General features: G+C 44.9%; 1 protein-coding gene across 5 annotated transcripts in view; it reads right to left on the bottom strand.

Moving 5' to 3' along the window:
* The window catches only part of NLRC5 (NLR family CARD domain containing 5), a 157,235-nt gene that overhangs the window by 135,758 nt on the left and 8,873 nt on the right, over positions 1-12,604 (bottom strand). For all 5 annotated transcript variants that reach the window (XM_040409360.1, XM_040409359.1, XM_040409362.1 and 2 more), the window contains exons 5-6: positions 11,739-11,822; positions 2,266-2,349 (exon numbers count right to left, since the gene is read on the bottom strand). In XM_040409360.1, the coding sequence (XP_040265294.1) occupies positions 2,266-2,349; positions 11,739-11,822 (168 nt within the window). The remainder of the gene's footprint in view (positions 1-2,265; positions 2,350-11,738; positions 11,823-12,604) is intronic.

Below are 12,604 nucleotides of genomic sequence, written 5' to 3'. Positions count from 1 at the left end.
TTCACAAAGAAATTTGATTTGTGACGCCCCCCTCATTGAACCCCTCAGATGCCGTGTTAAGCAGCATCTGATGCTTCAATTTACTCCTTTCAGGGGTTAATCATACTCAGCTTATCCATTTGTTCGCGGAGAGGCCGTTGCGGCCATCTTGATCGAGGAGACCATGCGAAATCTTGCACGGTGACGTGATGACGTTTGTTTGGAATCGATTCGCTAGTCGCAACCATCAGTCAAGTGGCCTGGGCACAGCTCAGCCTCAGGTCTCTTTCACACGAACGTGTGATGGCCGTGCCCGTGCTGTGGACCGCAAATTGCAGTCCGCAATTCACGGGCACCGACCGATCACTGACCTATTCACTTGAATGGGGTCCGCGATCCGTCCGTTCCGCAAAAAGATAGGACAAGTTCTGTCTTTTTGAGGAACGGAAGCACGGAACGGAACCCCACGAAAGCACTCCGTAGTGCTTCTGTTCTGTGGTTCCGTTCCGTACCGCATCTCTGGATTTGTGGACCCATTCAAGTGAATGGGTCCGCATCCAAGATGTGGAATGCACACGGCTGGTGTCCCGTGTATTGCGGACCCCCCGTATGCGGGCTGCAATACGGCCACGGGCAGCACACGTTAGTGTGAAACAGGCCTCATTCAAGTGAATGGCAGGGCTCCAGGGTGTTGGACCCACAAGATGCTGATGACTTATCTAGAGGATAGGTCATCAGTTTCAAAGAGTCGGATAACCCCTTTAATTAATATACCCAGTTTTTTATATGAACTCATAGGCTGTTTGAGATGCTGTATGCTGCCTATGTCTATGTACTATCTTGTGCCACTTGTGCAGGGGATGGGGGGCTAGGGGCCCACCTTGCTCGGGGGACCACTAGGGGATTCACCTGTGCCCGTGTGCCTGCGCCTCTACATAACTTTGGCACATCCGCCGCCAGCGCATGGGAATTAAGACCGGCATATAAATCGTAGGTCTTAATAAATGACCCACTATGTGTTTGGTTGCTGAAGTTTGTCCCTGCTTTCTCCCTGTAGCTCCTTTCTTCTTCCTCCTGTGTTTGGCTGCCGTTTCTCATATATGCGGTTCCTGTGAACATCTTCCCTGGCAAAGATAAATTCTTTCACCTGCTGTGCATAATTTCAAGGATTCGGCCCGTATGCAATCCCCAATTTGCGGACCGCACATCGCCAGTACTATGATAGAAAATGCCTATTCTTGTCCGCAATTGTGGACAAGAATAGGACATGCTTTATCTTGTTTGCGTGTCTGTGGAACAGAACTACCGTGTGCTGTCCGCATCTTTTGAAATTAAAGGGTCCGCACCCATTCCGCTAAATTGCGGAATTGATGTGGACCCATTGATACGGTCGTGTGAATGAGCCCTTATCATGTAGACCACTGATCAGCAAGCTTCGTCACTCCAGGTGTGGTGAAACTACGACTCCCAGCATGCACACTTGCTTGGCTGTTCTCAGAACTCCCAAAGAAATGAATGGAGCATGCCGGGAGTTGTAGTTTCACCACAGGTGAAGTGCCGGAGGTTGCTGATCCCTGATGTAGAGAAAGTTAATGCAAGGCACTTACTAATGTATTGTGATTATCCATATTGCCTCCTTTGCTGGCTTTATTCCTTTTTTCATCACATTATACACAGCTCGTTTCCATGGATACGACCACCCTGCAATCCAGCAGTGGTGGTCGTGCTTGCACACTATAGGAAAAAGCACTAGCCTATGTGCGCTCCCACTGCGCCGTTTCCTATTGCGTGCAAGCGCGACCTCCGCTGCTGGATTGCAGGGTGGTCGTAACCATGGAAACGAGCAGTGTATAATGCGATGAAAAAATGAATCAAGCCAGTAAAGGAGGAAATATGGACAATCACAATACATTAGTAAGTGCCTTGTATTCACTTTCTCTACATGATAAATGCCATTTGATGAAGTGAGACAATCCCTTTAAAGACACCATATCTTTCATGTACATTACTTACAGCTAGTTTTAGGAATGGGATCTTCTGTGCACGATTTGTACATAAATTTCAAATTAGTAGCTGTATTATATTGTACATTTTTAGGGGAAAAACTTAGAAATCGACTTAGAACAGGAAGCAAAAAAAAAAAAAAAAGAACAAAGAAATAGAACAAGCATGTTCACATTCGAAACTCCCTTGACTACTCTTAGTATGACTTGCTATTAGTGCACACAGGGTTCCACATTGATACAAATGATAGCACATATACTGTAAAATACAAAAAGCAGTTACTTGATTTCCTGCAGTGCAGAGCAGAGGAGGAACGACATTAGTAGAGCCCTGACCCCATCCGCTGTGAGCCGCCCTGCTGTCACTCTGAGAAACAGAAGCAGAAATAGAGCCTATAATGTAATAACAGTTATGTAAGCCAAACATGAAGCAAGGCTCTAGTGTAGAGCCACTTAAAGGGAATGCATCACCTACGGTATATATATATATTTTTTTTTTATTAAAACCAGATACTGTTACATATTTCTTTTTTTTCTAATCTGTTTTTATTTTGTAGTTGTACATTTTTTAAATTCTATTTTCTGTACATGATTAGGGGGGCAGCCATGTTGCCTGAGCCGCTGTTAACATAATTTACAGATATGCTTTACAACAAACACATAGACCACTGGGCCCAATAGACTGGAGATGAAAATGAAAAAAGACATGTACAGTGGGGCAGATATACTAAGATTGACGTTACAAACGCCAGTCTTGGCATAATGTCCGTTGGCATAGAGTGCACCAAATTTATTATGAGACATAGTCCTCTTAATAAATTTGCCCCATTTCCAGGCAGTCTGTGCACCAGTTTCTGGCTTAATGATAGTAAATCTGTCGAGCCATGGAGGCAAAGCCCCCTCCCGCTAAACCCTGCTCACTTTTTAAAAGTGTCAAGAGAAATGAAAAGTTGCTAGTTATGTTGCAAATATGTCATGCATCATCATTTGTGACTTATTTTTGTCCCACAATTGCCCACAAATACCCTTAGTTATCTCTTTCTGAATTCCTCCAAGATGCTTAATGGCTTATGGACACCTGTGGGGGCAATTGTTTTATAGCATTGTACTCATTTTGAGCAAAAAAATTTTTTTTTTTTCAATTGGTCTTTATTCAAAATGTTGAGCCCCTTTCTCTGTACAGCCTTGAGATTCTCTAGTAGTATGCTGTGTATTTTTATTGTTTTCCATCAGGCAGCCCAGCTGAAGGCTCCTTATCTCTGATCTTATAAACACTCATTATAGCTCAATTATTATCTTACAGATAAGAATGTGGCTGAAATAAGTGTTTTTGATTAGTAATTTAGAGATAGGGTTTATTAGATGACCAGCACAAAGTGAAAGTACAAAATCACCGCTCATCTGAACAGCCCCATAGAAATGAATGGGTCGGTATTCAGTGCGGGTGCAATGCGTTCACCTCACGCATCGCATCCGCGCGGAATACTCGCCTGTGTGAAAGGGGCCTTTAAGTTGAGTGCTGTCTAGAGGTAAACAGCATATAAAAGGAAAATTAAACCTACAAATGAATGGTAAAAGTAAATAGGAGATAATATTTCCCCGTTGTTTGTCAGTTTGCAGGATTTTCTGCAAGTTCCTGAAACAATGTTCCGTCTTATTGTCCTATTGTAGACAGAGTAGTGGAGAAGGTTCCTGCTTTAGCACGTTGTCTTACAGACAGACACAGGACAGTGGGGAGGAGGAGGGAGGATATGGCTAGTCTTCTGGAAAGTATAGATTTATTTGCATTTTTAGTGTTCTTCAACCATAACCCTGAATACACGTGTAAGTGTATTTTTTCTATAGTGTAGGGACAGGGATATAATTATTTTTTTTATAATATACTTAATAAGGGAAAGATGTTTCTTTGTACCAGAAAACAGGATGTAAAGAGTCTCAGCAAAGATCTAACAGCGTTGCTGTAACGGGGAGCCAGCGACACGCTTCCTCCTTGCAGCGCCGCCGGCATCCCGCATCTGTGCGGCCGGCATCCTCCTAGCTGAAAGAGGTGCTGAGTGCCGATCACAATTTATCGGCGCTCAGATGGTTTGGGCTGGACTTGGGTCACGTGACGCTGGCCACGTCATGTGACCCACTTGTTCTGCTATTTAAACAGGCAGCCTGCTTGCCACAGGTTGCCTGTGAATGGTCTTGCTACCCTCACCAGCATTTTCATATTGTGCCTTCTGTGTGTTCTGGACCTTGGCTCTGTTTTTGACCTCGACCTTGTGACCTCCCTGGTATTGACGTGACCTCTTGGCTTCTGACTCCGGATTGTGTACTCAGGATTGCTCCCTGTGTACCTGCGTGACCTCCTGGCTTTGACTTGTCCGACTCTGTTACAGTACTTCTGTTATCTTCTTAGGCCCCTGCCCATATCTAAGCGAGGGACTGCCGCCAAGTTGTACGCCGTCGGTTAGGACGGGCCGTGCAAGTAGGCAGGGACAGTGGTGGGGTGGAGTTTAGAGCTGCACTTATCCCTACCCTCTGTTGTGACAGATTCACAGGCCTTACCTATACCATGGAACCTATGTGAGTCCTCACAGATCAGGTACATAGTCTCGCCCAAATGGTGCAGTATTTAGCGGAGAGGCTACAGCAGCAGGAATTACACCAGGCTCCACCTGTAGTGGCCTCCTCCGCTCAAAATCTTGAACCTCATGTCAAACTGCCTGACTGTTTTTCAGGGGATAAGAAGTATTTCCTGACATTTAAAGAAAGCTGCAAGCTTTATTTTCGTTTACATCCACATTCTTCGGGTTCCCAACAGCAAAGGGTAGGCATTATCATCTCTTTGCTGCAGGGAGATCCGCAAGAATGGGCCTACTCCCTCCCTGTGGACTCCCCCTGCCTAACCACTGTTGAAGCATTTTTCCAGGCCTTAGGGGTACTCTATGACGAACCCGATAGGTCGACAGTGGCAGAGTCCCAGTTAAAGTTGCTTTGTCAGGGGGACAGACCTGTTGAGGAGTACTGCACCCAATTCCGGAGATGGTGCGTTTCCTCTGGCTGGAATGACCCAGCACAGGTGTCAATTCAGGACTGGACTCTCCGATGAACTGAAGGACATGTTGGTCTGTTATCCCACCCCTGACACTTTAGAACAGACTATGCCCCTAGCTGTCAGACTAGATCAACGTATTAGGGAAAGACGGTGAGAGCTTCTGAATTTTCCACAGGTGGTGGTCAAACCGGACTCTTCACCCTTGAGAGTCAAGTTGGAAAGTAACTCAGAAGAACCCATGGAACTTGGGATGACCAGGAGGGATCTTAGACGTCAAAAGGGTGCCTGTTTCTACTGTGTAGAATCTGATCACTGGGTACGTCTTTGCCCCAAAATTCCTCCCTCCAAGAGTTCCTCCAGGCCATAGGCGTGCGCACGGGGTGTGACGGGTGTGCCTGGGCACACCCTAATCAAGCCGACTTGAGGTTTACAATGTGCGGCACTGCAGGCAGCAGAGCAATACAGCTGATGCCTGAAATCTCCAATAACAGAGCTCTGTACATTACAGAGCTCTGTTATAAGGGAGGAGGCTGCTGATTGGCCAGTATCAGCTGGCTGCCCTGCTATTGGCTGATCCTCTCACACCCCCTCCTCTCGAGAGCTGAACACAGCAGCAGCAGTAGCTTCCTTTTCAGTTATTATGAAGACAGGAAGCGCGCCGCCCCTGCTGCTGAGGAAGTGCCAGGGACAGCATAGGAAGGGAGCCATCACCATGTGCCCAGATGATGTGACAAGGTGACGTGTCCTGCAGGCTTCTAACTACTGCTGGGGGGGAGCTCCATGTGGAGCTTTATGAATTGAAAAACTAATAGCCAAGACAGAGGCTAAAAAAAACCCTGCTTCTGACCCTTATGTTAAAACAGAACTTTCATTTGATTGCTTTAACACCTAATGGAAAAAAATCATTTTAAAAAGCTGCTGTTTCTCTAGATGACCTTATGTTGATAGTAGTGGTAATAGAGTCTCAGGGGTCTATAAAAGCAGCTACACTATTTTTACAGACCTTTGAGACTCTATTATTAACACTACTATTAACATAAGGTCATCTAGAGAAAAAGCATTTTTTTTTTATTCTTTTTTTTTTCCGTTTAGGTGTTAGAGCAATCTAATGAAAGTTATGTTTTAACACCTAAAGGAATTTTTTTTTTTAAAACCTACTGTTTCTTTAGATGACCTTATGTTGATAGTAGTGTTAATAGAGTCTGAAAGGTCTGCAAAAATAGTGTAGCTGCTTTTATAGACCCTTGAGACTCTATTACCACTACTATCAACATAAGGTCCTCTAGAGAAACAGCAGCTTTTTAAAAAAAAAAAATTTTCCTTTAGGTATTAGAGCAATCAAATGAAAGTTATGTTTTAACATAAGGGTCAGAAACAGGGTTTTGTTTAGCCTCTTGGTTATTAGTTTTTCTATGTAAGTTCTCTGGATCAATGAGATTTTTTCCCCGTATGGTTTATATATGGAGAGCAATGTCCAGTGATAACAGAGAGGACTATACTGTATATTGTACGGGATGGTGCAGGGATTATACTGTATTGTATGGGATGGCACAGTGGTTTTTATGCTCTTTGATGTGACAATTATCTTAGGTTTTCCTATCGCCCACCTTTGATGGCGCTGTGCCCAGCTCTGAGCCGATCCCGCTCAGCAGCTGCCAAGGCTTAGAGGAAACACTGGTTCTATCACCCCCGTGCTGCATTTTTTCGCCCCATAAGATGCATTTTTTCCCCCAAAAGTGGGGGGGAAATGCCCCTGCGTCTTATGGGGCGAATACTAATCAAGTTATTAGTACCAGAGGACCAGGAAGTGCTATACTCACCTCTTCCTGGTCCTCATGCGCTCCACTGTGAAGGCTGCGCACAGTGTGAAGGCTGCGCACAGTGTGAGGCCGCGCTGTGACCTCACACTGTGCGTGCCCACACAGCATACTGTACAAGAGGATTACCGAGCGCGAGCGGTGAGGAGCGGCAGCGTCCGGTGCAGGAAAGTGTTTTTTTTTTAATTTTATATGGGGCACGGGGGATTGATATGAGGCACTGGGGCTCTTATCTGAGGTCTGATTGAGGGTCATTCACATTGGGGTCTGATCTGAGGTCTTATTGACATTGGGGGTCTGATTGGTGGTATGACCTGAGGTGTAATGATTTTTTTTTTTCTTATTGTCCCTCTCTAAAACCTTATAGGGCGAATAGAGCGTCTTATAGGGCGAAAAATACGGTAAGTTTAAAAATTATTTCTTCTCCCTTCATTATATTGATAGTGCAGGTCTGTATGTATACAGAGTGTATTTGTGTGTATATATGTGTGTGTATGTGTATATAATATATATACTGTATATACATACACAGGTGCGTGCGCTGCGTCTGTGTTTGTGCTTTAGGGTGCACAAACGCCTATGCTCCAGGCCTGATGATCAGAAGGATAATGTACTCCCAGAGGTAGTAAAAGAAAAAGTATTGTTGCCGGTGATTATTTCTTTGAGCATGTGTAAAGAGTCTGGGAAGGCGTTCATTGATTCTGGGTCCGCCTCTAATTTTATTGACTATAATTTTGCCTTGTCATTGGGATTACCTATTTTGGCTCTTTCCAAGCCTATACACATTATAGCTATTGATTCCACTGCTTTGGTGGGCGGTACTGTGTAATATTGTATGCTTGAGGTAACCTTGACTGTGGGGGTTAGTCATATGGAGAGGTGTTCCTTTTTGATATTAAAAAATTTACCAGTGGAAGTAGTTTTGGGCATGCCCTGGCTTCAAATTCATTGTCATGCCCTGCTCTGACTATGTGCTGAGGTCGGCCAGAATAGCAGCACGTGTTTAGTTTAGTTTTGTTTTGGAGTTGTGCTGGACCCGCCTCCCATCAGGTGCACTGGGTGGGGTCATTGGTTTAAATATCACTCTAGTCCAGTGTTCTGAGCGGGTTATAGAAATCAGTCTGGCCTTGGAAGCAAGGAAGGAAGGTTGTCTGTTCCAGCTCAGAAAAGATAAGTGTGGTTTCAGTTTTTGTTGATTGCTGTCTAGGTTGTTTTTGTGTCATCTTTCCCATCCAGGTTCTGTGCGAGCAGGCTGCTCTTTTTCCCCTTTTCACCATCTCAGGGAATCTAGGGTGTTTTAGCCCAGGCACGAGGACACATCATTCCTACCTTCAAGGTCTGAATGTGGGCTGAGCAGTGCAGGGAAAGAGGTCAGGGTTTAGCTAGGAGGTGACCCTTCCCCTCCTTTTCGCCTAGAGCCTGGTTGTTGGTTTATCTGTGTGTCTGAGTTCCCCCTCCGTCGTGACATTCATAATCCAATTATCAACTGGTCCACAGATGAATTAGAGAAATGGGGACAAAAGTGTGAGTCATGCTGTTTACCGGTTATTCAAGCTGGAATCCCTTCTGAATCGAATAACCTGCCCCCTTACATCAGTGACTTCGGTGATGTGTTTTCCAAGTCTGATGCCGAGTTCCTTCCCCATCATAGACCGTATGATTGTGCTATCGAACTTGTTCCAGCATCCAAGTACTCTAAGGGTCGTATTTATATTTTATCTGGCCCTGAACGGAGGTCTATGAGGGACTATCTGAAGGAAAGTTTACAAAAAGGTCATATTAGACCTTCAGTTTCCCCTATGGGGGCAGGATTTTTCTTTGTTGAAAAAAAAAGATGGTGCATTAATACCTTGTATTGATTATCGAGAGTTAAACAAAATTACCATCAAAAATCAATACCCTTTGCTGTTGATTCCAGACCTGTTTAATCAGGTCCTTGGAGCCCAATGGTTCACTAAATTCGACTTCAGGGGAGCATATAATCTCATTCGTATCAAGGAGGGGGATGAGTGAAAAACTGCTTTTAATACCCCTGAGGGGCATTATGAATATCTAGTGCCATTGGGCCATTTGGTTTAAGCAATGCCCCAGCGATTTTCCAGGATTTTGTCAATGATATTTTCAGGCAATTTATTGAGAAAATTATTGATTGTTTATTTAGACGATATTTTGATTTATTCACCCGATTGGGATTCTCATGTTAGCCACACTAGACAGGTACTAGAGGTTCTTTGAGAAAACCAACTATTTGCTAAAGGTGAAAAATGTATATTTGGGGTACAGGAAACTTTGATTTTGGGGTATGTTCTCACTCCCCAATACTTTAAGATGGATCCAGGGAAGGTGCAGTTCTGGAATGGGTAAGGCCCTCCTCTCTAAAAGCGTTACAATGTTTTTGGGGTTTTTCCAATTACTACCAGAAGTCTATAACTGTCTCACTGACCTAACTAACAAGGGAGCGGATTCAGTGAATTGGTCTCCCAAAGCCACTAAGGCTTTTGAAACACTTAAGAGATGTTTTGTTAACGATCCTTTTTTGGTCCAACCTGACCAAAATAAGCCTTTTGTGGTTGAGGTCGACACCTCCGAGGATGGGATAGGAGCGGTACTCTCCCAGGGGTCATCAACTTTCACGAACTTGAGACCATGTGCATTTTTCTCTTGTAGGTTCTTTCCTACCGAGAGAAATTATGATATTGGGAACCGAGAATTGCTTGCTATTAAGTGGGCCTTTGAGGAGTGGCGTAATTTTTTGGAGGGGGCCCTACATCGTGTTACAGTTCTTACTGACCATAAAAATCTCATGTTTTTGGAGTCTGCTAAACGTTTAAATCCCAGGCAGGCTAGATAGGCATTGTTCTTTACATGTTTTAATTTCTGTATTACTTTCAGGCCAAGAAGTAAAAATATTAAAGCTAATGCCCTGTCCCAAAGTTTCTGTGCTTTCCAACCTCCTGACCCTCCACCTGAACCTATACTGCCGGCAGGAGTCATTGTGGCTTCAGTCTCTGACTCTCCGCTGATTCTGCGGAACTACACTTGGCTCCAGTACAATCTCCTAGTGATAAATTATTTTTCCCTGGTCATTTATGTCTCCGACTGTTGGATGAGTTCCACAACTCTGTTTTTAGTGGACATCCGGGTATTAATGCCACCAAGGAACTTGTTTCCAGGTTTTATTGGTGGCCTTCATTGTCTAGAGATGTTCACTCATATGTTTCCGCATGTGAGGTTTGTGCCATGTCCAAGACTCTTAGGTCCTGTCCTGTGGGTGATTTACGACCACTGCCTATCCAGAATACACTGTGGTCCCATATTTCTATGGATTTCATCACCGGCTTACCGGTTTCTGAGGGTAAGTCAGTTGTGGTGGTGGACAGATTTAGTAAACTGGTACACTTCATCCCTCTGTCAAAATTGCCTAATGCCAAGACTCTGGCTTCCCTGTTTGTTGATCACGTTATACGTCTTTTTCTTAGGCTTTTCATCCGGTAACCAACGGTCAAACTGAACGTTGAACCAGTCTCTAGAGCAGTATTTAAAGAGGACCTTTCACTAGTGTAGAAACTAAAACCTAACTATATCAGTGGGCAGAGCGGCGCCCAGGGGTCCCCCTGCACTTACTAGTATGTCTGGGCGCCGCTCCATTCGCCCGGTATAGGTTCCGGTGTCTGCTCTCACTGGACTGATTTCTTGTATGAGGCGTGTCCCTTGCTGCAGCGCTGGCCAATCGCAGCGCACAGCTCATAGCCAGGCTATAAGCTGTGCGCTGCGATCTGTGGATGGCATTGTTATGGGGTGGGGGATCTGTGGATGGCACTGTTATGGGGTGGGGGATCTGTGGATGACACTGCTATATGTCATCCACAGATCCCCTCATAACAGTGTCCCCCAATACACCGGCCCTCTGCTCACCGCAGTATTTATAAACATTAATCCCTATCCTGTTAATAAGTTTAACTAAAGCTGCGCTATCCCATGTTCCCCTGTATCCGAGTGATGTTACTGCTGCCGTCCGCTCTGCCTGCTATGGAAGCTTGTTTGTAAGTGCTGTACGGATACAGGGGATACAGGGGAACAAGGGAGAGTGCAGCGTTAGTTAAACTTAATAACAGGATAAGGATTAATGTTTATAAATACTGCGGTGAGCGGCGCGGCCCGGTGTAAGAGTACAGTGACTGCACCAGGCCCCGCCCCTAGTTCCCGCCCCCCCTCCCGGCTCATACATCGCAGTATTGCGATCCTGCAGCATCGCAGACTGTGGTGTAAAATGGAAGCATTCCCCCTATAAGACGCAAGGGCATTTCCCCCCCACTTTTGGGGGGGGAAAAAGTGCGTCTTATGGGGCGAAAAATACGGTAAGATTACCCGACTCCTTTCGTATCCATAATGCTTTTCACAAGTCTTCACAAGAGGTGGCCGTTCAACCAGAATTCGAGATCTCTAGGATTATTGATGCGAGAAAGGTCCGGAACTCTCTGCAATATTTGGTCTATTGGAAGGGCTTTGGTCCTGAGGAGAGATCTTGGGTGCCGGCTAATAAGATGCATGCTGCTAGGCTGGTGAGAAGATTCCATCTTACACACCCGGAAAAACCCGCTCCAGTAATTATGGGTCCGGTGGCGTGGAAGGGGGGGTACTGTAACAGGGAGCCAGCGACGGGATTTCTCCTTGCAGCGCCGCCGGCATCCCGCATATGTGGGACAACTCTTAGACAACAGTTACTGTACACTTTAAATTTTGTAATACAGAGTTACCCCTTGTAAAGCAATGTATCATCATTAACTGCATAGTAGATCAAGAGACATGAAATGTAGTTTGTCCCTTGATAACTGAAAGTATAGAATAACATTAACAGATGCACTTGCATAAGAAGATAAATGGTCTGTGAAGTACCTAATTTTCTTCATATTTTCCATGCCAGATATCACAGGTGAAAGAGCTTGTGCAAACAGGTCACCATACTTTTGGTGTCTGAAACTAAACCAAAACAGACCAGTCAACGTGCAGAAGATTACTGAAATATACATGCACATAAAGTCATGAAAGATAGTTTCAGCCAAACATCCATTTGGTCAAAATATCACTAAATGTCACTGGACAGCTTAAATGGGTTTTCCCATAATAAGAAATAATGGTAAATTGGCTTCTCTAGGTCAAAACATATAGGGACCAAGCCACGGTTTTGCCCATTGCCCCGTACTTGGATACTGATGGCTCTGTTCCCAATGTTCACACTCATAGGCCACAAGCCACTAGACCTGAAGCCTATGAGGGTGTAGAGCAGCACAGGCAGTTGCCATGTAATGATATCATCATGACTGCCTGCACCAAGTCTCAGGCAGCATAATGATGTCATTGTGACTGCCTGGACCAGGACACAGATAACATCATGATGTCATTGTGGCCGTCTGCACTAGGATGCAGGCAATTCAGATGGCAGGCCTGAAGAATGGCTTGCATAGCCGACAGCGGGAGTGAAGTGAGTATTTGGGGTTTTTATTATTTTGTCACTACTGCTGGAGGCACTATAACTATTGGGGCACTACAAGGGGACATTTAAATATTCAGGGCTCTAAAGGGGGACAGTATAGCTACTGAGGACACTGCATTGGGGGGCATAACTAGTGAAACATATTATAATTACTGAGACACTACTAGGGCACATAACTACTGGGGTTAGTACAGGGGGGCATTATTACTATTGGGGCACTCCAGGGGGCATTATAACTACTGGGGGCACTATAAGGGAGCATTTTTAA

This window comes from Bufo bufo, chromosome 10, assembly GCF_905171765.1.
Source record: "Bufo bufo chromosome 10, aBufBuf1.1, whole genome shotgun sequence".
Classification (NCBI taxonomy): domain Eukaryota; kingdom Metazoa; phylum Chordata; class Amphibia; order Anura; family Bufonidae; genus Bufo; species Bufo bufo.
Note: the sequence above shows the minus strand (reverse complement) of the source record. Positions and strands in the feature narration are given on the sequence as shown.